General features: G+C 38.5%; 1 protein-coding gene across 3 annotated transcripts in view; it reads right to left on the bottom strand.

Moving 5' to 3' along the window:
* Positions 1-26,378, bottom strand: part of SPAG17 (sperm associated antigen 17) — a 254,021-nt gene that overhangs the window by 135,897 nt on the left and 91,746 nt on the right. For all 3 annotated transcript variants that reach the window (XM_040230934.1, XM_040230935.1, XM_040230936.1), the window contains exons 11-17: positions 25,360-25,497; positions 25,161-25,274; positions 22,172-22,322; positions 16,220-16,447; positions 15,933-16,124; positions 6,853-6,914; positions 6,176-6,289 (exon numbers count right to left, since the gene is read on the bottom strand). In XM_040230934.1, the coding sequence (XP_040086868.1) occupies positions 6,176-6,289; positions 6,853-6,914; positions 15,933-16,124; positions 16,220-16,447; positions 22,172-22,322; positions 25,161-25,274; positions 25,360-25,497 (999 nt within the window). The remainder of the gene's footprint in view (positions 1-6,175; positions 6,290-6,852; positions 6,915-15,932; positions 16,125-16,219; positions 16,448-22,171; positions 22,323-25,160; positions 25,275-25,359; positions 25,498-26,378) is intronic.

The raw sequence follows: 26,378 nt of genomic DNA, 5'->3' as shown, positions 1-26,378 counted from the left end.
AGATACAGGAGATTCGATAGAAAAATTCGATGAAAGCAGAGACATATTTCCAGAATAAGAAGAAAAGCTGTTGGAAACTTGGAAGGAAAGGATAAGGAAATTGGAAGTTCAGTCTAGAAGTCCAATACCAGAACAACAGGAGTTTCAGGAAGAAAGACTAAAGAAAAGGGAGGGGAGGGGATTATTACAGTGATGACTGTATAATATTTTCCAGAATGTAAAGATCAGAGTTTCTGGATTATACTGGGCTCCCCGGTGCAGTATTAGGAATAGAACCACACATCAAGGCATATGAACAGGAAATCCAGAACACTGGAACAAAAAGAAAATCCTAAAGACCTTACAGAGAGAAGAAACAACACAGACTCAACTGATCAGGAATCAGAATTTCATTGTTTTTTTTCCTCAAGGACAATCTGGAAAGCTAGAAGACTATTGAGGAATGGCTTCAAAATGTTGAAGGAAAATACTTTTTAACTTAGCATCTTATATAAAGCCAAACTGGCAGTTAAAAGTATAGAATTAAGGTATTTTCAAACATCCATCACCTCAAAAGTTTACCTGCCATTTATGTTAACTCAGGAGGCAACTTGAAAAGACAGTCCCCTATAAAAAGAATAACCTGAGAGAGGACAACATGGGATGCAGAAGACGGTATCTAACTGGAAAGAGAGGCAAAGGATATGGCCAGGACGACAGCAAAGGGGATGATGGCAGGACCACAGCTGTGTATCATGCTCTCTCTGAGAACTGGTAGAATTTCCTCTGCTGCTTTGTATAGTAGCTTCTGACAGTGGTCATCAGTCCTTGGTGTATTTTAGCTTGGATCTGCATCATTCTAATCTCCATCTCTCTGGTTACAAAATATTTTCCCTGTGTGTCTTTAGTTGGTATTTTCTTCTTCTTACAAGGACATAAATCACATTTGACTGGAGCCCACTATAATGACCTCATCTTAATTTGATTACATCATTTAGACACCCTAATTCCAAATAATCTACTTTCAGGTCCTAGGTGTAAGGATTTTAAAAACTGTTTTGAGGGACACTGTTCAACATAAAACAGTTCACACTGAAAGTGAAAGTCACTCAGTTGCTCTGGCTCTTTGTGACCCCAGGGACTATACAGTCCATGGAATGTTCCAGACCAGAATAATGGAGTGGGTAGTCTTTCCCTTCTCCAGGGGATCTTCCCAACCCTGGGATCAAACCCAGGTCTCCTGCATTACAGGCAGATTCTTTACCAGCTGAGCTACCAGGAAAGCCTACAGTTCACCTTGTGGCCTCTCAAATTCATATCTTTCCCATGTATAAAATATATTCAACCAATCCCAACATCCTTCAAAGTTTTAACCCTTTCCAGCATCAACTCTAAGGCTTAAATGTTATCTAAATATCTTCTAAGTCAGTTATGGGTGTGACTTAGTTTCTGGTCCATCCTTGGGCAAAATTCCTGTTCACCTGTGACCCTGTGAACCCAGAAAACAAGTTGAAGGCAAGCAGAGGTTCAGAACACACAGGAAAGATATTGCTTAGACAACACAACTGATGGAATATCTGTTAGGTTTGAATGTACTGAGCAGAAATTTACTCTTAAGCAGAGAATTTGGGGGAGAGTAATGACAAATGTTTATCAAACTAAACAAATAAAAAGGAAATGTAATCCAGGATAGTACACAGTGCAGCTATGAATCAGTTCAGTTCAGTCACTCAGTCATGTCCGACTCTCTGTGACCCCATGGACTGCAGCATGCCAGGCCTTCCTGTCCATCACCCACTCCTAGAGCTTACTCAAACTCATGTCCATTGAGTCAGTGATGCCATTCAACCATCTCATCCTCTGTCGTCCCCTTCTCCTCCCACCTTCAATCTTTCCCAGCATCAGGTTCTTTTCAAATGAGTCAGTTCTTCACATCAGGTGGCCAAATATTGGAGTTTCAGCTTCAGCATCAGTCCTTTCAATGAATATTCAGGACTGATTTCCTTCAGGATGGACTGGTTGGATCTCCTTGCTCTCCAAGGGACTCTCAAGAGTCTTCTCCAACATCACAGTTCAAAAGCATCAATTCTTCGGTGCTCAGCTTTCTTTATGGTCCAACTCTCACATCCATACATGACTACTGGAAAAACCATAGCTTTGACTAGACAGACCTTTGTTGGCGAAGTAATGTTTTTGCTTTTTAATATGCTGTCTAGGTTGGTCAAAACTTTTCTTCCAAGGAGCAAGTGGCTTTTAATTTCATGGCTGCAGTCACCATCTGCAGTGATTTTGGAGCCCAAAAAGATAAAGTCTCTCACTGTTTCCATTGTTTCCCCATCTATTTGCCATGAAGTGATGGGACCAGGTGCCATAATCTTAGTTTTCTGAATGTTGAGTTATAAGCCAACTTTTCCATTCTCTTCTTCCAATTTCATCAAGTGGTTCTTTAGTTCTTCTTTGCTTTCTGCCATAAGTGTGGTGTCATCTGCGTATATGAGGTTATTGATATTTCTCCTGGCAGTCTTGATTCCAGCTTGTGCTTCATCCAGCCTGGCATTTTGCATGATGTATTCTGCATATAAGTTAAATAAGCAGGGTGACAGTATTCAGCCTTGACATACTCCTTTCCCAATTTGGAACCAGTCTGTTGTTCCATATTCTGTTCTAACTGTTGCTTCTTGACCTGCATACAGATTTCTCAGGAGGCAAGTCAGGTGGTCTGGTATTCCCATCTCTTGAAGAATTTTCCACAGTTTGTTGGGATCCACACAGTCCAAGGTTTGGCTAGTCAATAAAGCAGAAGTAGATGTTTTTCTGGAACTCTGTCACTTTTTCTGTGATCCAATGGATGTTGGCAATTTGATCTCTGGTTTCTCTGCCTTTTCTAAATCCAGCTTGAACATCTGGAAGTTCACGGTTCACATAGTGTTGAAGCCTGGCTTGGAGAATTTTGAGCATTACTTTGCTAGCATGTGAGATGAGTGTAATTGTGCAGTAGTTTGAGCATTCTTTGGCATTGCCTTTCTTTGGGATTGGAATGAAAACTGACCTTTTCCAATCCTGTGGCCACTGCTGAGTTTTCCAAACTTGCTGACAAATTGAGTGCAGCACTTTCACAACATCATCTTTTAGGATTTGAAATAGCTCAACTGGAATTCCATCACCTCCACTAGCTTTGTTCGTAGTGATGCTTCCTAAAGCCCACTTGACTTCCTTCGCATGCCATTATGTCTGGCTCTAGATGAGTGATTACACCATTGTGATTATCTGGGTCATGAAGATCTTTTTGTACAGTTCTTCTGTGTATTCTTGCCACCTCTTCTTAATATCTTCTGCTTCTGTTAGGTCCATACCATTTCTGTCCTTTATTGAGCCCGTCTTTGAATGAAATGCTACCTTGGTATCTCTAATTTTCTTGAAGACATCTCTAGTCTTTCCCATTCTGTTCTTTTCCTCTATTTCTTTGCACTGAGGAAGGCTTTCTCATCTCTCCTTGCTATTCTTTGGAACTCTGCATTCAAATGGGTATATCTTTCCTTTTCTCCTCTGCATTTCTTTTTCTCAGGGATGGTCTTGATCACAGCCTCCTGTACAATGTCACTAACCTCTGTCCATAGTTCTTCAGGTACTCTGTCTATCAGATTTAATGCCTTGAATCTGTTTGTCACTTCCACTGTATAATTGTAAGGGATTTGATTTAGGTCATAACTGAATGGTCTAGTGGTTTTCCCTATTTGCTTCAATTTAAGTCTGAATTTGGCAATAAGGAGTTCATGATCTTAGCCACTGTCAGCTCCCAGTCTTGTTTTTGCTGACTGTATAGAGCTTCTCCATCTTTGGCTGCAAAGAATATAATCAATCTGATTTTGGTGTTGACCATCTGGTGACGTCCATGTGTAGAGTCTTCTCTTGTGTTGTTGGAAGAGGGTGTTTGCTGTGACTAGTGCGTTCTCTTGACAAAACTCTATTAGCCTTTGCACTGCTTCATTCTGTATTCCAAGGCCAAATTTACCTGTTATTCCAGGTGTTTCTTGACTTCCTACTTTTGCATTCCAGTCCCTTATAAAGAAAACATCTTTTTTTGGGTGTTAGTTCTAGAAGGTCTTGTAGAAGTTCATAGAGCCATTCAACTTCAGCTTCTTCAGCATTACTGGTCAGGGCATAGAGTTGGATTACTGTGATATTGAATGGTTTGCCTTGGAAATGAACAGAGATCATTCTGTCGTTTTTGAGATTGCATCCAAGTACTGCATTTTGGACTCTCTTGTTGACTATGATGACTACCCCATTCCTTCTAAGGGATTCTTGCCCACAGTAGTAGATAGAAGGGTCATCTGAGTTAAATTCACCCATTCTAGTCCATATTGGTTTGCTGATTCCTAAAATGTCAATGTTCACTCTTGCTATCTCCTATTTGACCACTTCCAATTTGCCTTGATTCATGGATCTAACATTCCAGGTTCCTATGCAATATTGCTCTTTACAGCATCGGACCTTGCTTCCATCAGCAGTCACATCCACTACTGGGTGGTGTTTTTGCTTTGGCTCCATTTCTTCATTCTTTCTGGAGTTATTTCTCCACTGATCTCCAGTAGCATATTGGACACCTACTGACCTGGGGAGTCCATCTTTCAGTGTCCTATCTTTTTGCCTTTTCATACTGTTTCAGCTGTGAATAGCACTTATATAATTGAAATATGATAAATCTTGAAATCTAATAAAAAATTATGATATGGTTACAAGTTTCAGAGAATGGCAAGGTTTGAGTTTATGAGTGTGTATATGTATGTATAGGTGGAGAAGGCAATGGCAACCCACTCCAGTGTTCTTGCCTGGAGAATCCCAGGGACGGGGGAGCCTGGTGGGCTGCTGTCTATGGGGTCACACAGAGTCGAACACTACTGAAGTGACTTAGCAGCAGCAGCATGTATGTAGCAGCAGCAGCATGTATGTATAGGAGTGTATGAGTGAGTATATGTGCACATCTCAGTGTGTGTTATATGGGGGTGGGCAAGCTGTTTTTTCAAGAGGGAGTCGGTTGATGACGGTAACTCACTATCTTGTTATTTAGAGATAACCGAGTTAAGTAACAAAAGAAACAGGTAAATATCTTGAAGACTTTTACCTCTGGGAATTGTGTCATGGCATGGCAGTGTGCATGCTCAGTCATGTTTGACTCTTTGTGACCCCATTGACTAACCTGCCAGGCTTCTCTGTCCATGGAATTCTCCAGGCAAGAATACTAGAGTAGGTCATCATTTCTTTCCTCCAGGGGATCTTCCTGACTCAGGGATTTGGCTCCTGCATTGGCAGGCAAATTCGTTACCACTGAACCACCTGGAAAGCTCTATGGGCATGGGAGGGACCTGGTATTTTTCACAAGACTCTTTATACAATGTTTTGGCTTTAAAAAATAAGTGGATGTAAAATTTTGATAAAGGTAAAATTTAAATTAAAAGGATAAAAGAAAAAAGAGTACAAGTTTTTGAATAAAATGTAAAATTGACAAAAAGAGCTTGCTTTAGTATTACTCATTATTTTGCATAGTGGTTAAGAGCACAAGTCTGATTTCTTGGGTTTGTTTGTATCTTGCTTTTCTCATTCATCAGCCAGTGAGACCCTTTCCAGTGTGACCTTGGACAAAAGTTACTAGTGGTTAAGGTGCCTCCGTTTTCTACTATTTAAATAGTTTCTACTTCATAGGATTACTGAAGAGATTAAATAACCTAGTAATACATAATAATCATTGACTAGCAGCAGCAGCATGTGGTAAGTGCTCAACAAATGTTAGCCATCACAGTTTACACTGAATTGTTAATTCCATCAGAAAATATTTAGAAATGTTGTGAAAACTGAAGAGAGCCAACAGGCAACATGGGGAAATATAAGGTTGCTTCCCAATAACATCTTACTTTTATTACTATTTAAAAAAAAAAAAAAACATGTGCAGCAGTCACGCACATATCTTTTTTCTTTTCTTAAGAGACTTCATTAAAAAAAAACATCCTTTAAGAAAGTATATTTTAAACTATTTTGGGCATGCATAGCACACAGTCTGGGAATAAACTCACTTTATAGCTGAAGTAAATGGGAATATTGATCTGAAATAGATCTGAGAGTGACCTAGAAGTGAACTGTTCTAAATCACACTGAGCCTCCCCAGACCAATCTGATGAGACTCATAGCCCATTAATACCTGAAGCAGAACTTTTGGTTTAAAATGTTCAGTAAAACTCCAGTCCATTAGATTGCGTTGCTGGGTTTTCTTTATGTCCTCTAACTCGGCTTCTACAGTCATCTTCTTCGGTTTCTTAAAAAAAAAAAAATCAGAGGAATAAAATTTCAGCTTTAATTTGTTTAAGTCCAAATGAAGCCCTCTTGGACTCCATCAACTAACCAGCATGCACTCCATCTAATTGGGGGAAATCTGCATATGTATAAATCCATATGGCAACATTTTAAGAGAACTGCTGCCAGAAAAAGTATGCCTTTGACTTTTTTTTTATGGGCAACATAATCTAAATATTTTTATTGTTAGGTTATACTCTTCTGAGTCCTGTTAGCAATTATAGGCAGGTTTTCTGAACTCACTTCAAGACAGCATTTGTTCTACATAGCTGTATGGTCAGCAGGTGTTCGTGACGTTGCCAAGCCACACTGTCTAGAGAAAAGCATGGAGCCTGGAAGTTTTGCTTGAGCGGCTGGTGAAATTAACTCCTTTCTCTCCAGCTGGAACCGAGCTGGGGTGGGGGGATCTGAATAAATCCCTCTCCTCTAGTATCAGCCCCTTCCTGCTAAGTTTCTCTCTTTTTTTAGTTCATGGTTTTCTCAGATCTTACTGGCATCTACACTTTTAGGGCAATAATTCCCTACCTTTTCAAGAAGATCAGCATTTGTGACCGCTTCATCTTTGATCTCATTGTTCATGGTCTGCTCTGTAAATCAAAGACACCGATATCCAGTTGGGTTTGGGCTTTGTTCTCTCTTTGGTCAATGCTGTGCTTTTTGTTGCCATGTGATCTATGTTTCTGTGCTGAAAAGGTAATTCCTGAAAGGCATGTTTCATGCCTCCAAAAAGGTGTTTTTGTCAATAATTCTAAATTAGTGTCTACCTAGAAAAGTTACACTAAGTCCTTTGAAAAGAACCCAGCTCCCTATATAATACATTCCTAAATCATATATTAGGTATTCTGCCTTCAGACTGTATGGCTCGCTTCTGACAATGTACTTTTATCTTACAAGCTGCAAATATTTACTGATTAAACTATGTCAACTGCTCACCACACACTGTTGTCTGTTATGATGCTGGTACTATCACAAAACCTTTTCAAACTTCTGGGTTGTATCTTGTGAGTCACAGACTAGGACAGGGCCAGGGACGTATGGAAAGGAGAAGCACCTGATGAAAGCACCTCCTACTAGAAAAAGCAATTCCATACACTATCCTGGTAAGCTTCCCCCCCATTCATTAACAATGTATTAATTTAAAACCCATTTAATGGGCATCTGCAGATTTACAGAGTTTTTAAAAGTTAGCTAAATGAATAAAATGAATGGGAGCTGGATCCCACGGGGCCCCTTCTCATGGACGCTGTGACCAGAGTATACTTACATGATAACTGGGACTGTGATAACCTCCTTGAGTACTAAGCACACAGCCATAAATGGAGAGGGAAGAAACCGACTGATAGTGTTGATTTCTGAATCACCCTGTTTCAGTAAATCTTAAAGTTAACAAATGTGTTATGTAGAGGAATTCCATGATATATGAGTTTCACATGGATAAATGGACACTTTAGTGTGAAAGTTTCAGAATGTGTAATATACTCTTGTGACTGTGAATCTCTAAGAAAGAAAGAAATCAAGGACATAGCATATTCCAAATCTGACCAAAGTAATAAAGTTGGGGGGGGTGCATTGAATCTTGTAACATATCTGTCATACTGCTCAAAGAGCCAGTCTGACCTTTTATCACCGTCAGAATAACAGCAAATGAATCCCTAGGAAGTCATATATAAAATGGCTCCAACTTGACTCTCCAACCACACCTCCTCCTACTCTCCCTGGCTCATTCCACGGCAGACTCACTGGCTTGCTTGTTGTATCTTGAAGTTTTTGAAGTTGATTTTCTGTCTGGCATGCTTTGCTTTTAGATAGTCATCTGTTTCAAACCCTTCATTCATATTGCTGTTCAACTGTCACCTCCTCAAGAGTCTTCTGCTTCTTATCCTGCTTGATTTTTGATCATAACATTTATCCACGCCTAATAATATTTGTCTGTCTCTCCATGTCAAATGTGAATTCCTGGAGAATAAGAACTTCTATTTTCCTGAACCGTACTCTGAACACCCAAAACACACCAGGAACTTGGTAAATATATATATATATATATATATATATATATATATATATACATATTTTGATAAAATGAGAGAAATCTACATCATGTATTAAAACTATTGAGCCAAATAGAGAGTGCAGAAATGTGGAAGAAATCCTACAACAAAAGCTTATTTGCAGGGTAAGCATAAACTCAGCTGGTAAAGAATCTGCCTGCAATGCAGGAGACCTGGGTTCAATCCCTGGGTTGGGAAGATCCCCTGGAGAAGGGAAAGGCAACCCACTCCATAATTCTGGCCTGGAGAATTCCATGGACAGTCCATGGGTTCGCAAAGGGTCAGACATGACTGAGCAACTTTCACTTTCACAAGATCTAAATTTTCACTGTGTGGCAAAGAGAACCACATCTGGGCTTCTAGAGGGACTAGCTAATTACATCTAAGCAAGATAGGCCAAATGTTTTACTTGTCTTTAGGAGCATAGCTACTTATATTTTTGCTACTAGATCCATCTCACCTTGGGCTGGTGAGGGTGACAGCATGAATGTTCTATTTTGATTTATAAGAAAACTATAAATTCAATTCAGTTTAATATTTATATAATACAGACACTCAAGAGAAAACTCAGGCCAACTATAACTCTAAATAGACCATTATGTCCCATGTGTCCTTGAAGCAATTGATATGCAATCTGTGGAATAAAAATTATTCTATTCTATGGGCTGCCAGATTTCCAGGAGACTTGATATTCCCTCCTGTGTCTAAGGATCCAATAGAAAAAAAAGTCTCCAGTTTAGAAAATACGTTTTAAAAAACTGTGCATCAGATATTTTGTCAAAGGAAAGAACATTCTAAGACTAATCTGAACTCTGTTTAATAGTAGAGTAAAAGTTTTTTTTTCCTTTCTTTCTGATTTCTTCCTTCAACCGCATAATCCTTTGACAGTGTGATTCAGTAGTTTTTGACACATCTGGAAATGGATGCATTCTCATCCCTTTGAAAAACAGCTTTCCTAATCTGTTTTACTTTAGAGATAACAAGATCCCTCTGCAAAGCAGTTACTTTATTAAAAAAACACTCAACAAGCATAAAGGGCACATCTAAACCTATAGCCTCATGGTTATCAACTCTCAGGTTTTCCATAAATATCCAATAGGCCCCGTCAAGTTCAAAACCAGTCTCAGATGGAAATCTACTGTTCGGTTGAGAAAAGCGCAAGTATTTAGCCCTTCAAGTCCAGGAACAGGCTTTTCTATGTATTTGATTCTAAGATGGTTGTGCAGGAAATACATGAACATTTCTGCTTTGTTTAGAGATTTAAAAGTGGCTGCTTCAGAAATGTGACTCAGTTAGGGGAAAATGCAAAAACAAACAAACAAACAAACAAAAGATTAGCAACAACAAAAAGTTCCCTTACATGTTAATAGCCTCAGTGAGACACCGAGGTTCATCTACCCACCTGGACCCAAATGTAACAGTTCCTTGACATAGGCCAGCCTACATCAGGTAGAATCCCTCACAGGCCATGCATTCAGCTGTCAAGATTGCTTGGCCACTAGGATATACCGTCCATAACCGCATTTTCAGCCATGATGATTTAGGGAATTGCTATAAACATTTACTTTGCACCAGGACTCAGAACACAAATTTATGTGGTTTGACCACCAGGTGGCAAAAGTTGCCTGAGGAAAACTACATACTAACTGCTCTTTTTTTTCTTTAAAAACAAAAAAAAAGGCAAAATAAAACAAACAAAAAACCCCTCTGGCCTTCTCTCTCTCCTGGCTTATTCTGGCTCTGTATTAACTCAAAATGACTTCTTTATTATACATTTATATTCCCATAGGACTCACTAATGCCTTAATATCTCAAGTTAATTTTTTGTGAGTTAGGCTAATAGGTAAGGGTATCTAGAACAGGGAGATAGAGAACCAACCCTAACGGTAAGGAATCAGCCCTGAAGGTAAGCAACCAGCCCTAGGAAGTCCCAAAGGCAACAAAATTGGGTATGTATAACCATGAAGAAGAGAATATGAATATGGTTAAACTGTTAGATGTATCACAAGGAATTTCTTGGAACTGAGGAAGCCACAAGACACAGTGGAGGAAGCACTGGTTTGGATCCCTCTTTGGAATCCTGACTTCCTGCTCATATGTGGTTGAACAAGTTACTTAACCCCTCTGAGTCTTTGTTTCCTCATCTTCAGGATTAGGCTAATGCTAACTTCCTCATAGGCTTGATGTTAATATAAAGCACTGGTTAATATATGTAAAATAGCATAGTGCTTGGAATATAGCAAGCAGTATTATATAAAAGTTATCTCCTTCCTTCCTCTATCCCCTTCACTTATCTACTCTACTAAATAGGCAAGCAGATTTTCCCTAATTTCACTCATTGATGACTTCCTTTTCTACCCTCACTTAAATAAATAAAAATAGTTAAGATGACCATTTAGTCCATACTCACTTAACATCTATTCTTTTATAGCAGTGACCATTTTTTAGAATTTTGAAATAATACAGAAAAGTACAAAGAATTTAAATGCTTGCTATAATGAATAGTGATAAAGAAAAGTCCCAGCACTTCAGACATCTTACTCATGTTATTTCACAATCACATTTCTTTACTAAGCCTTCATATAATTTCTGATTTTTTTTTTGGATTGTTCTGTGTTTTTTACACATAATTGACAAATAATAACAGTTTTGCCTCTTTTCAACACTTATAGCTTTATCTCTTTTTCTTACCTTACTGAGTTGGTTAGTATCTCCAATGTGATCCTAAATATGAGAGGAGATCTTTCAACTTTTCATCTTGATATACAATGTTTTTTATAGTAAGTTTTAAAATACACTTTATAAGGTAGAGAAGTTTTCTCTCTATTGCTAGTTTGCTTTTCATAAATTGCTATGTTTTTTCTCCATCCACTGAGATTATATTTTTCTTAGTGTGTTAACTGATAAATTATATTGATTTTACAATGTACGCTTTTCCTTGTTACAAAAACTTGTCCTGATTATTACGATTTTGTATATTGCTAGATCAGTTTGCTTATGTTTTATTCAGGATTTTGGCATATATGTTCATGAATAACTGAGTTTTAATTTTTTGTTGTTGTTGTTGTACTACCCTTGACAGTTTTATTATAAGGCTGATGCTAGTTTCATAAAATGAGAAGAGAATAATCCTTCTATATTTCCTGGAATTAATTTTTGTTAAGATTGGAACTATATTTTAAGTGTTTAGAACTATTTTTTTTTTGAGTGTTTAATATCACTAGTCAATGAGATTATTTGAGTTTGGCATGTCTTCTTTGGGAAGTTTTTAAATTGACTTAATTTATTTAAATAATTATAAGATATTCAGGTTTTATATTTCTTCTTGAGTGAATACTTTTCTAGTAATTTGCTCATTTCATTTTTCAGTTCAGTTCAGTCTCTCAGTTGTGTCTGACTCTTTGCAACCCTGTGAATTGCAGCACACCAGGCCTCCCTGTCCATCACCAACTCCTGGAGTTCACTCAAACTCATGTCCATCGAGTCCGTGATGCCATCCAGCCATCTCATCCTCTGTCGTCCCCTGCAGCCCCCAACCCCTCCCAGCATCAGAGTTTTTCCAATGAGTCAACTCTTTGCATGAGGTGGCCAAAATACTGGAGTTTCAGCTTCAGCATCAGTCCTTCCAAAGAACACCCAGGACTGATCTTTAAATGTGCACTCATGGTGGATTCATGTCAATGTATGGCAAAACCAATACAGTATTGTAAAGTAAAATAAAGTAAAAATAAAAATTTAATAAAAAAAAATGGACTGGTTGGATCTCCTTGCAGTCCAAGGGACTCTCAGGAGTCTTCTCCAACACCACAGTTCAAAAGCATCAATTCTTCAGCGCTCAGCTTTCTTCACAGTCCAACTCTCATATCCATACATGACCACTGGAAAAACCATAGCCTCGACTAGACAGTCCTTTGTTGACAAAGTAATGTCTCTACTTTTCAATATGCTATCTAGGTTGGTCATAACTTTCCTTCCAAGGAGTAAACGTCTTTTAATTTCATGGCTGCAATCACCATCTGCAGTGATTTTGGAGCCCCTCAAAATAAAGTCTGACACTGTTTCCACTGTTTCCCCATCTATTTCCCATGAAGTGGTGGGACCAGATGCCATGATCTTCGTTTTCTGAATGTTGAGCTTTAAGCCAGCTTTTTCACTCTTCTCTTTCACTTTCATCAACAGGCTTTTTAGTTGCTCTTAACTTTCTTCCATAAGGGTAGTGTCATCTGCATATCTGAGATTGATATTTCTCCCTGCAATCTTGATTCCAGCATGTGCTTCTTCCAGGCCAGTGTTTCTCATGATGTACTCTGCATATAAGTTAAATAAGCAGGGTGACAATATACAGCCTTGACGTATTCCTTTTCCTATTTAGAACCAGTCTGTTCCATGTCCAGTTCTAACTGTTGCTTCCTGACCTGCATACAGGTTTCTTAAGAGGCAGGTCAGGTGGTCTGGTATTCCCATCTCTTTCAGAATTTTCCACAGTTTATTGTGATCCACACAGTCAAAGGTTTTGGCATAGTCAATAAAGCAGAAATAGATATTTTTCTGGAACTCTGTTGCTTTTTCAATGATCCAGCAGATGTTGGCAATTTGATCTCTGGTTCCTCTGCCTTTTCTAAAACCAGCTTGAACATCTGGAAGTTCACAGTTCACGTACTGCTGAAGCCTGGCTTGGAGAATTTTGAGCATTACTTTACTAACGTGTGAGATGAGTGCAATTGTGAGGTAGTTTGAGCATTCTTTGGCATTGCTTTTCTTTGAGATTGGAATGAAAAGTGACCTTTTCCAGTCCTGTGGCCATTGCTGAGTTTTCCAAATTTGCTGGCATATTGAGTGCAGCACTTTCATAGCATCATCTTTAGACATACTCAAATAAAGTTGCAGATTCTTTACCAACTGAGCTATCAGGGAAGCCCCTTATATCCTTTTACTCTCTTTTAAATTTCTATAGCACCAAAGGGAAATCTGATTCTTTATTTCCCCAATCATTTTTATTCCTGAAATAATTTTATTTCTAATATAGTAATTCATGCTTCTTTTTGTGATCAGCCATTTACTAAAAAATTTTCAATTTTAAAAATCTTTCAAAGGACTAAAATTTTCATTTTATTTGTTCTTCCTATTGCATCTATATTTTCCATAATTTCTTTGTTGTTCAAGAACATACTCTGTAGTTTTGATCTGTGAAAATTTGTTTTATGATGTAGTATACAGTTAAGGTTTTTAATATAAACATACATACTTATGATCTCTAAGAAGCTATAGTATTAAGGAGGCCTTAATATAGGCATATGAATAACCATTATAAGTAGTAGGGAATCCCTGGGAGCTCAGCTGGTGAAGAATCCTCCTGCAATGCAGGCGACCCCAGTTGGATTCCCAGTTTGGGAAGATCCCCTGGAGAAGGGATAGGCTACCCCTTCCAGTATCTTGGGCTTCTCTGGTGGCTCAACTGGTAAAGAATCAGCCTGCAATGTGGGAGACCTGGGTTCAACCCCTAGGTTGGGAAGACCCCCTGGAGGGGGGCACAGCAATCTACTCTAGTATTCTTGCCTGGAGAATCCTCATGGACAGAGGAGCCTGGTGGGCTACAGTCCATGGGGTTGCAAAGAGTCAGACATGAGTGAATGACTAAGCAAAGCACAGCACAGCACAGCACAGCAGAGTAGGAAATAACTGATGCTATAAAGGAAGCATATATTAATTATGAGCATGGGAATGGTAAGAAAGGCATTTCCAGATAAACACATCTAATAAAGCTTCATGGGCGTGTCATTTGAACCTCAGTAAAATAAAAAAGACAACTCTAGTGGGAGGTTATTGTGGGGAAAAGTTAGAGATAGAAAAGAGCAGGCTGCCTAAAGGAAATAGGGTCTAATTATATTGACTACAGCATGTGCTAAGAGAACAAAAGTGAAAAAGTGGAAAGGGTTTAGGAAAATAATTTGGTACTGTTGAAGAAGTGTATAAAGCAAGCCAAGAAGTTGGGTTCTATTTGTAGGTAGTAGGGAGCCATTGATAGCTGAGCAGTAAAGAATCTGCCTACCAATGCAGGAGACACAGTTTTGATCCCTGGGTTGGGAAGATCATTTGGACAAGGAAATGGTAACCCACTCCTGGAACACACTCCAGTATTCTTGCCTGGGAAATCCCATGGACAGAGTAGCCTGGCAGACTACAGTCCATGGGGTCACAAAAAGAGTCAGACTTGACTTAGCAACAAACAACGAGGGAGTCATTGAAGGTTATAAGCAGGGTAACAGCAGAACCATATTTTAAGTAATTAATCTGATAGCTGTGTGTAAAACAGCTCAATAAAAATATAGCCTGATATTCTTCTATGCTTATATATCTCTTGATATTACAATATTTATTATGATTCTCTACAATGAGAATAATTACCTGAGTAGGAGGGTGTTCAGGTAAACTGATGTTCATTGAGTATTGATTTTGTACCAAGCTCTGTACTACACAGTTCATTGCTATTGGGGGTAATTTTGGATAATTGTTTTTGCATAGCATCACATTAACCCTGTGAAATACTAATGATAAAAGTTTTAATTCTGGTCACTGTACTATATTTACAAAGGTAGTAAGAGTGGCTTAAGAGGCCTTATGACACATTGAAAAACAAGGGTTGAAATAATGAGGACTTACTCTACAAATAATAAATGTGAGAGTGGGTGTGGAGAAAAACAGAACCTTCCTAAACTGTCGATGAGAATGGAAATTGGTAAATAAACCCACTATGGAGAATAGTATGGAGGTTCCTTATAAAAATAAGAATAGTTACCATATGATCCAGCAATCCCACTCCTAGGCATACTATCTAGGCAAAACTGTAATTCAAGAGATACACTCATCCCTATGTTCATAGCAGCACTGTTCACAATAGCCAAGACATGGAAGCAACCTAAATGTCCATCAGCAGATAAATGGATAAACAACACACACATATATGCATATATATAAATACACAATAGAATATTACTCAACCATAAAAAGTATGAAATAATGTCATTTGCAATAACATTTATGAACCTAGATTATCACATTAAGTGAAATAAGTCAGAAAAACAAATATATAATGTAACTTACATGTGGAGTCCAAAAAATGATGCAAATGAATTTATTTACAAAACAGAAATAGATTTCTAATGTAGAAAAAAATACTTGGGGAGAGGAGGATAAATTAGGAGTTTGGGATCAACAGATACACACTACTACATATAAAACAGATAAACAAGGACCTACTATATAGCACAGGGAACTATATTCAGTGTCTTGTAGTAACCTACAATGCAAAAAATATGAAAAAAATATGTGACTGAATCAATCTGCTGTATACCAAAGCACTGTAAATCAACTCTACTTCAATAAAAATTTTTTTTAAATGAGTAGTTACTGATAACACTCAGTTACAAAGTTTAATTAACAAAACAATATGAACCACTTTTTCAACTGAAAGAGGGAGACATTTAAATAATGTATCTTGAATTTTTTTGGTTTACACATTCTATATCAGTATCTATACACACACACACATTTGCTCACCCAGAGTCTCAGGTTGGAGCTGAGACTTCAAGTTTGTCTCCTGCTCTGTTGGTTCTCTATTATCAGAGTCTAAGGATTTCTTGTTACTACCAGGCTGACGATAACCTGATGGTTTTTTGTTGAGCTCATCATCTGGCATAGGTGTTGACCAATTCTGATTCAGAAATAAAATTCTGTCTTTGGTTTGATCATCTAGGCAGAGTAAAGAGGATCCATAAGACACAATACTAGACAAATCGACAATCATACAATGCAAGAATGCCTTTTGCTCCCTCCAGGCAGTGTACCTGTTTGCTGTTTGGCTTCTTGGGTATTCATTTTCACGATGTATTGTTGCCTTATCTGTTTAGCAAATCTGGCAGGGTTGTCCCATGGTATGTTGAACATCTCAGAATCTGTCCCATACATCATTTTAGAACGCTTTAGATTTCCATCTTCATCAACCTTAGAGAGTTTCAGGCTCTCGAAAGTAAACACTTTGAAGGCTCGTTCTACTTCATTCCAGCTCAAGACTTCTGTAAGAAAGCAGACCAGTGCTGTTAGAAATGCTCTTTATTACCATACAGTACAGGGGCAATGGGAGCAGGGGGGAGTCAGTCCACCAGAAAGACAAAAGAGTCACGCCATAAGGCGTGTTGACCTGACTTTATACATAGGCACCCCAATTCTGCAACAAATATCACAGGCAACTAATAATAAGAAACGTATACAATCAAGATACATCAAGATAATGCCCATAAATTGCTTCATAGATGAATGAACATGAGGTGTCCAGATTGATTCACACTGACTTTCCAGAGTATTGGTTGAATATGTTTAAAACTTGCCATGTTTTCATAGAGAATAGACTCATGGTTGCCAAAGGGGAGCAAGGTGAGGGAAAGATAGGTTGGCAGTTCGGGGTTAGTAGATGCAAACTATTACATATAGAATAGATAAACAACAAGGTCACCTTGCATCGTACAGTAACTGTATTCAATAGTCTGAAATGGAACAGAATGTAAAAAAGAATGTATATATGTATATAACTGAGTCACTTTCTCTGTATAGCAGGAATTGATACAACATGGTAATTCAACTACACATTAATACATTAAGACAATGTCATTTTAAGCAAAAGCATCTTTTGCTGCTGTTGTAATTTTAACACAGAAATTACTCACTTGTGTCTAATACAGGCTGTTATGTTTAGTAGGCTTTTTTTGTTCACTCAGGCTTAGAAAAGGCATCTTTCCACCCAATAAACTGGTACAGAACTTTTTTCATAATTTTATTTCAAAGGTTATCAGCCTTCAAGGGGCTATATTAATTTGTGTATTTAATATTTTATAGAATTTGTATGTTCGCTCACTCATGCACTCATTTTTGTTTTCTATGTTCCGGGCTTTATACTCTATGTATTTTTCTTTGCCTGACATTGAAAGAAAAGATTTGGTTCTGCACTTTAAGAGTTCGAGATAGAGAGGTAGGAGGACAATCATGGAATTCAGTGAGGGAAAGTGAAATGATAGGGACAGATCAAAGAATCAGAGGTCACCTCCACTCTTCCTCCCCAACAGAGAAGAGTGTAGCGGGAAGGTTCCTTTTGGAAAAAACCGCAAGGAAATTCAGGAGAGAGACACGAAAAAGGCATAGGTGACAAAATTATGTTTGTTCATTCATTCATTTCACAAACATTTTTTGAGCACCTACTAGTTGTCAATGACTTTGATAAAAGGACTACAGCAGCAAACATCCATGAACTCCTAACTTTACAGAGTATCTCTTTTATCAGTTGGAAACACAGAATAAACAGGTAATTGTATACTCTATCAGAAACAAGAAGAGGAGTAAAGCCAGATGAGAGGATAAGTGGTAATAATGACTGGGGAGGGACTTTATATTTTATATAAAGAAGTCAGAGCAAGGGCTTCCTAGGTAGCTCAGATGGTAGAGAATCTACCTGCAAATGCAGGAGACACAGGTCTGGTCCCTAGGTAGGGAAAAATGCCCTGGAGAAGGGAATAGCAGCCCACTCCAGTATTCTTGCCTGGGAAATCCCATGGACAGAGGGGCTTGGTGGGCTATATTCTTTGGGGTCGCAAAATAGTTGGGCACAACTTAGTGACTAAACAACAACAAATATCAGGGCAGAGTAAAGCCGGTAAAGCAAAAATAAGAAAGAAGTTGGGGAGTCATACCACTATCTGGGAGTAGAGTGATGGAGGCAGGGGAGGGAAATAGCTAATGCAGAGGTGGAGACAGGGGTGTGATGGACTTGTCCAAGGAAGCACAGTGAGGTCAATGAGATAGAGTGGAGTAGAACAATGAGAATTCGACTGAGGATGAGCTCAAAAAGTTTAGATTTTACTTTGAGGGAAATGGGTGATCACGAGACGGTTTTGAGTCCAGGAGGAACAGGATCTGACTAAACTTTTGGAAGGGTCATTCCTGCTATTATGTGAAGAAAAGACTGTAGGTAAAAAGGGAAAGCTTGGAAACCAACTGGAAAATTAATGAAATAGTTCAAGTGAGAGGTGGTGCCGGATTGGGCTGGGCTGGTAGTGAGAGATGTGGTGGGATTGGTTGTGGGGCATAAAAAAAGAACCAGGGATGACTCTAAGGTTTTGGTAGAAAAGAGTTGGTATTTACTGAAATAAAGAGCACTGCGAAGGAACAACTTTCAAGGAAATGAAGAATTTGGACCTATTAAGCATTAAGAAATCTGCCTGTAGTGCAGGAGACCCCAGTTAGATTCGGCGGTCAGGAAGATCCCCTGGAGAAGGGAAAGGCTACCCACTCCAGTATTCTGGGGCTTCCCTTGTGGCTCAGCTGGTAAAGAATCCATCTGCAATGTGGCAGACCTGGGTTCAATCCCCAGGGTGGGAAGATCCCCTGGAGAAGGGAAAGGCTACCCACTCCAGTATTCTGGCCTGGAGAATTCCACGGACTATATAGTACATGAGGTCGCAAAGAGTTGGACATGCCTGAGCAACTTTCACTTAAACATGGAGAAGGATAAAAGAGGAAGGAGAGGTGGAGGAACAAGGGTTCAGGACGGGACATGCGAGCAGGATACGTGTATGGGAAGTTTCAGTGATGGCAGCAAAATTAAGAATCTTGTGTACTTTACAATGTGGGGAATACAGCCAATATTTTATAACAAATATAACTGGAGAGTGACCTTCGAAAAATTGTATAAAAAAGAATATGTGTTACACATTTTCCCCATAAAAGACAAAAGCAAATGTTAGCATACTAATCATCCTCTTCTTATCCTTGGTTTCCTTTTCTTTCTAAACTTAAATTATTTAGGAGGCTGTTCCATATCATGATAGAGATAGCCCTCCAGGTTGTTAAGATACATGATCTTGTACTACACAGGTATCTGATATTTTAATGAGAGCTTTTGATGGGCTAGTTTGTTTCTAGTATTTTGCTACTGTGAAAAATGATTCAATAAATGTACTTTTTCATACATATAAAAAAAAGAATCCTGTGCTGTGTGTAGAACCAAGGTAGAGAGAGAATGAGATCATATCACAAGGCAGAAGGAGAAGAGGAAAGGACAGATGTTCTCAGGACACCAGGAAGAGGATGATTATGGAAATAATAGACATGACACACCCAGGCCCATTTCCATGAGGTGAGAGCATGACAGTATTAAAAATTTTGTTTCTTTTTTTTCAGTCTCTTCAATAAGTGGTGCTGGGGAAACCAGACAGCTAATGTGTAAAAGAATGAAATTAGAACACTTCCTAATACTATACACAAAAATAAACTAAAAATGGGTTAGATACCTAAATTACAGACCAGAAACTATAAAACTCTTAGAGGGAAACATAGGCAGAGTACTCTTTGACATAAATGGCAGCAAGATCCTCTAGGACACACCTTCTAGAGTAATGGAAATAAAGACAGAATAAACAAATGGGACCTAATTAAACTTAAAAGCTTTTGCACAGCAAAGGAAACCATAAACAAGATGAGATGACAACCTTCAGAATGGGAGAAAATAATTGCAAACAAAGCAACTGACAAAGGATTAATCTACAAAATACACAAGCAATTCATGTAGTTCAGTATCAGAAAAGCAAACAACCCAATCAAAAAATTGAGCAGAAGGCTTAAGCAGACATTTCTCCAAAGAAGACATACAGATTCATAAATACATGAAAAAATGCTCAATAGCCCTCATTATTAGCAAAATGCAAATCAAAAGTACGATGAGGTATCACCTCACACTGGTCAGAATGTGCTGCTGTTTAGTTGCTAAATCATGTCCAACTCTTTCTGCAATCCCATGGACTGTAGCCCACCAGGCACCTCTGTCTATGGGATTTCCCAGGCAAGAATACTGAAGTGGGTTGCCATTTCTTTCTCCAGGGGATCTTCCTGACCCAAGGATCAAACCCACATCTCTTGCATTGGCAGGTAGGTTCTTTACCACTGAGACATCCCCTCATACTGATCAGAATGGTCAACATAAAAAAATCTACAAACAATTAATGTTGGAGGGGATATGGAGAAAAGGGAACCTCTCTTGCAGAGTTTGTGGGAATATAAATTGATACAGGCACTATGGAGTACAGTATGGAGGTTTCTTAAACTAGCAATAAAACTACCATTATGACCCAGCATTCTCACTACTGGGCATATACTCTGAAGAAACAGTAATTAAAAAAACACATGTACCCCAATGTTCATTGCAACACTATTTATAATAGCTAGGACATGTCCTAGATGTCTATCAACAGATGAATGGATAAAGAAGTGGTGGTATACACACACACACACACACACACACACACACACTAGAATATTACTCAGCCATAAAAGGAACCGATTTGAATCAGTTGTAGTAAGGTGGATGAACCTAGAACCTGTTATACACAGTGAAGTAAGTCAGAAAAAGACCAAATATCATATATTAGTGAATACATATGGAATTTAGAAAAATGGGACTGATGAACCTATTTGCAGGGCAGGAATAGAGATGCAGATGTAGAGAACAGACTTGTGGGTACTACAGGAGAAGGAGAGGGTGGGACCAACTGAGAGAATGTCATGGAAACATATGCATTACCATGTGTTAAAACAGTTAGTGGGAAGCTGCTATGTAAAATAGGAAGCTCAATCCAGGGCTCTGTGACAACCTAGAGGGGTGGGATGGGGTGGGAGTTGGGAGGGAGGATCAAGAGGGAGGAGACATATGATACTTATGACTGATTTATGTTGTTGTATGGAAGAAACCAACAAATCATTGTAAAAAAATTATCCTTCAATTAAAATTTTTAAAAATCTGGCTACTACTAAGGCTACTAAAAAATGAATAAAAGAAATCAAAGTACAAAGATTTCATAATTGTCTTAGAGTTAGATGAAAGGAGAAGGAACAATCTGCACATTTTTTAAAATCTAGATCAAATCAAGATGTCTATGTAATTTCCTATTTCTTCTTATAAGCAGCAATATATCTGCCTATTGCTTCAGCTGGAAATAAGATTTGTGTTTCAGGAAATGATTGTCTTTATCTTAAAATCCCCATGAGCTCTGCAATAAGAAGCTGATTTTAGATATTTTTAATGACCCTTCTTTCTACTGTCCTTGAAGAACAGACAACACACCTTCCTATTGTGAGAGATGAACTGGAATTAACACTTAGCATACGGCTCAGCGAGTAAAGAATCCACCTGCAATGCAGGAGACACAGGAGACATGGGTTCAATTCCTGGGTTGGGAAGATCCCTTGGAGGAGGAAATGACAACCCACTCCAGTATTCTTGCCCAGGAAATCCCATAAACAGAGGAGCCTGGAAGGCTACCGTCCAAAGGGTCACAAAGAGTTAGAAAACCACTGAGCACACGTGCATACACACCACACCCAGGCATACACACTGCCCACAAGGGGTGCTCTCAGTTCTCCTCTTAACTAGGATGGGGACTACTATGTCATCTCCAATCCTGTTAATGAGTAGATGGGGAGAGGGAGGCAGGGAGGAGGAAGAAAGAAGGGGACTACTCTTGTCGTAGAAACACATCGGAATGAAAACCCAGGGCATCAAATTGAAGAATGCTGTAGTTATCAACCTGCTGTTAATGACATTAATCAAAATAAAAAGAAACTGTAGTCAATCAAAATACTCCCCAGCCTCTGAAAGGACAATAATAAAAATCTTTTTGCAGATGGGGGTATAATCATTAGAGGCACACATGACCATAAATGAATGAGTTTAAGCTACAATGAAGCAATGTACTCACCACTTGTACAAAAGTGCATGAGCTCATGAATTGTAGCTAGACGTTTCGTGCTATTCCATGGCGGGGGCAGAGGGAATTGAAGGAATTCCCACAGTGGCAACTTGGACTGCATCTCTTGTTCAATTTGAACTGGATCAAAATTCTTTAGGTCCTGATGAAAAAGAGCAATGTGACAGAAGATGTTAAAATAAGCTGTCAACTGCCTTATGCATATGGAGAAGGCAAAACATGATACCTTTGCTCTCATTATCTGGGAACAGGGGAAATCAATGGTAATTGGGGAAGACAAACCGTTGGTATTTTGCTGAAGGTCAAAAAAGCTACTTCTCACTTTGCCAGAGATTCTTGGTGCACAGAAATGATGGATTCCTTATTCACAGTGACAAACTGCCAAAGTCTCAAATATATTCCTGCCTCCCTTCTTAGATTCTTTTCTTGCCTCCACTAGTTTTTTTTTTTCATATTAGCAGATATATAAAGCACATAACTATAAGGTTTTAATACATATTTGGTGTAGCTGAAATGAATTTAATGGTTCATTGGCCCTCTATACGTGGACCAGTTTTCTTTGCTGGTGTATTTTTTCCTTCATTCATGTCCATTTTCCAAGATCTTACTTTGCAGGTATCTACTTTGTAGATTACTTTTAATCAGCATTGGTAAGCTATTGAATTAAGATTTCTAGCATTTCTCCTATAGTCAGGAACAAGTCAAGGGTGCCCACTTTCATCACTACTATCCAACATAGTTTTGGAAGTTTTGGCCACAGCAATCAGAGCAGAAAAAGAAATAAAAGGAATCCAAACTGGAAAAGAAGAAGTAAAACTCTCACTGTTTGCAGATGACATGATCTTCTACATAGAAAACCCTAAAGACTCCACCAGAAATTACTATAGCTAATCAATGAATATAGTAAAGTTACAGGATATAAAATCAACACACAGAAATCTCTTGCATTCCTATACACTAATAATGAGAAAATAGAAAGAGAGATTAAGGAAACAATTCTATTCACCATTGAAGTGAAACAAATAAAATACTTAGGAATATACCTACCTAAAGAAACAAAAGACCTATATATAGAAAATTATAAAACACAGGTGAAAGAAATCAAAGAAGACACTAATAGATGGAGAAATATACCATGTTCATGGATTGGAAGAATCAATATAGTGAAAATGAGTATACTTCCCAAAAGCAATCTATAGATTCAATGCAATCCCTATCAAGCTACCAATGGTATTTTTCACAGAGCTAGAACAAATACTTTCACAGTTTGTATGGAAATACAAAAAACCTCAAATAGCCAAAGCAATCTTGAGAAAGAAGAATGGAACTGGAGGAATCAACCTGCCTGACTTCAGGCTCTACTACAAAGCCACAGTCATCAAGACAGTATGGTACTGGCACAAAGACAGAAATATAGATCAATGGAACAAAATAGAAAGCCCAGAGATAAATCCACACACATATGGACACCTTATCTTTGACAAAAGAGGCAAGAATATACAATGGAGAAAAGACAATCTCTTTAACAAGTGGTGCTGGGAAATCTGGCCAACCACTGGTAAAAGAATGAAACTAGAACACTTTCTAACACCATACACAAAAATAAACTCAAAATGGATTAAAGATCTAAACGTAAGACCAGAAACTGTAAAACTCCTAGAGGAGAACATAGGCAAAACACTCTCCGACATAAATCACAGGAGGATCCTCTATGACCCACCTCCCAGAATATTGGAAATAAAAGCAAAAATAAACAAATGGGACCTAATTAAACTTAAAAGCTCTAAGCAAAGGAAACTCTAAGCAAGGTGAAAAGACAGCCTTCAGATTGGGAGAAAATAATAGCAAATGAAGCAACTGACAAAGAATTAATCTCAAAAATATACAAGCAACTCCTGCAGCTCATTTCCAGAAAAATAAACGACCCAATCAAAAAATGGGCCAAAGAACTAAACAGACATTTCTCCAAAGAAGACATGCAGATGGCTAACAAATACAAGAAAAAATGCTCAACATCACTCATTATCAGAGAAATGCAAATCAAAACCACAATGAGGTATCATTTCATGCCAGTCAGAATGGCTGCTATCCAAAAGTCTACAAGCAATACATGCTGGAGAGGGTGTGGAGAAAAGGGAACCCTCTTACACTGTTGGTGGGAATGCAAACTGGTACAGCCACTATGGAGAACAGTGTGGAGATTCCTTAAAAAACTACAAATAGAACTGCCATATGACCCAGCAATCCCACTGCTGGGCATACACACCGAGGAAACCAGAATTGAAAGAGACACGTGTACCCCAGTGTTCATCGCAGCATTGTTTACAATAGCCAGGACATGGAAGCAACCTAGATGTCCATCAGCAGATGAATGGATAAGAAAGCTGTGGTACATATACACAATGGAGTATTACTCAGCCATTAAAAAGAATACATTTGAATCAGTTCTAATGAGGTGGATGAAACTGGAGCCTATCATACAGAGTGAAGTAAGCCAGAAAGAAAAAACACCAATACACTATAATAACACATATATATGGAATTTAGAAAGATGGTAATGATAACCCTGTATGCGAGACAGCAAAAGAGACACAGGTATAGAATAGTGTTTTGGACTCTCTGGGAGAGGGCGAGGGTGGGATGATTTGGGAGAATGGCATTGAAACATGTATATTATCATATGTGAAAATAATTGCCAGTCCAGGTTCGATGCATGATACAGGATGCTCGAGGCTGGTGCACTGGGATGACCCAGAGGGATGGTATGGGGAGGGACGTGGGAGGGGTGTTCAGGATGGGGAACACATGTACACCTGTGGCAGATTCATGTCAATGTATGGCAAAACCAATACAATATTGTAAAGTAATTAGCCTCCAATTAAAATAAATAAATTTATATTAAAAAAGATTCTACAACTGAATAATTACAAATGATCTTTCTTGCATCAGTTATCCTCTGGGTAACTCAGTCAATTATTACCTTTAGCATGTACTTCTTGTGGGCGTGGGCATCATGATAGTTAAGCAGGAGAGGGCCTGTTTGCACTGGTTTGCTTTCATTTTCTTCTTCAGATAAGAATATTTCATGGAGATTCTATTCAAATTAAAATAATGATTTCAAGAGAGAATTCATACTTTTCAAAGCATGCATACTTTTTGGATTTCTCATACCATCTGACCTTTTTCTCCCTTTCTGTCAGACAGAGAGAGGGCAAGACAGATACGATGTGAGCTGCTATTCTGTAGTCCAACCCATCTGCCCTGGGAGGCAGCTCTACCAGACTTGGCGGGACAAGATCTTCTTCACTTGCTACAACCTGTTGATATAAAGAGTTGGGAGGAAAGAAAGTCACTCAGTCGTGTCCGATTCTGTGATCCCATGGACTATATACAGTCCATGGAATTCTCTAGTCCAGAATACCGGAGTGGGTAACCTTTCCCTTCTCCAGGGGATCTTCTCAACCCAGGGATCGAACCCAGGTCTCCCACATTGCAAGCAGATTCTTTACCAGTTGAACCACAAGGGAAGCCCAAGAATACTGGAGTGGGTAGCCTATCCCTTATTCAGCGGATCTTCCCGACCCAGGAAACCAACCAGGGTCTCCTGCATTGCAAGTGGATTCTTTACCAAGTGAGCTATCAGGGAAAAGTTGGGAGGTATTAGTTTTAATGGTCAGCTCTTTATTGATATTTATGTATTTCCTTTGCTTTTAGTAAAAAGAAGGCAGTTTCTACCCAAAAGTATGGTGATTATACAAAGTGGCAGTATAATTAACCAGTGACTACCAAAATAAAAGGGATAATGTTTATAACCTATGTACTGAAGTATAATTTTAATGCATGCATTAGAACAGACAACACAAAATGCAAATGCTAAAAAACAAAATTTACATAATAGAAATAAAAATAACAATATTAATATATATTTTAATGATTCATTCTTTCTGTCAAAGCACTCAAAACCTTGATTTCATATCTTTGGATCCAACAAATATTTATTGAGTGCCTAGCACATGCTAAGCATGTGTGGGGCACTTTCACGTACATTATCTCATTTAAGCCTCACAGCAATATTGCCGAGCAGGTATTCTTTCCTATTTTACATAAATGGAACTAGAGTGAGTGAAATTAGGTGCCTGGCCCTAATGAGTAGTTCAGAAACTAATTTGGACGACTAAAAAGTAGTCCAAAACTACTT

Source organism: Oryx dammah, unplaced genomic scaffold (genome assembly GCF_014754425.2).
Source record: "Oryx dammah isolate SB20612 unplaced genomic scaffold, SCBI_Odam_1.1 HiC_scaffold_28, whole genome shotgun sequence".
Taxonomy (NCBI): Eukaryota; Metazoa; Chordata; class Mammalia; order Artiodactyla; family Bovidae; genus Oryx; species Oryx dammah.
Note: the sequence above shows the minus strand (reverse complement) of the source record. Positions and strands in the feature narration are given on the sequence as shown.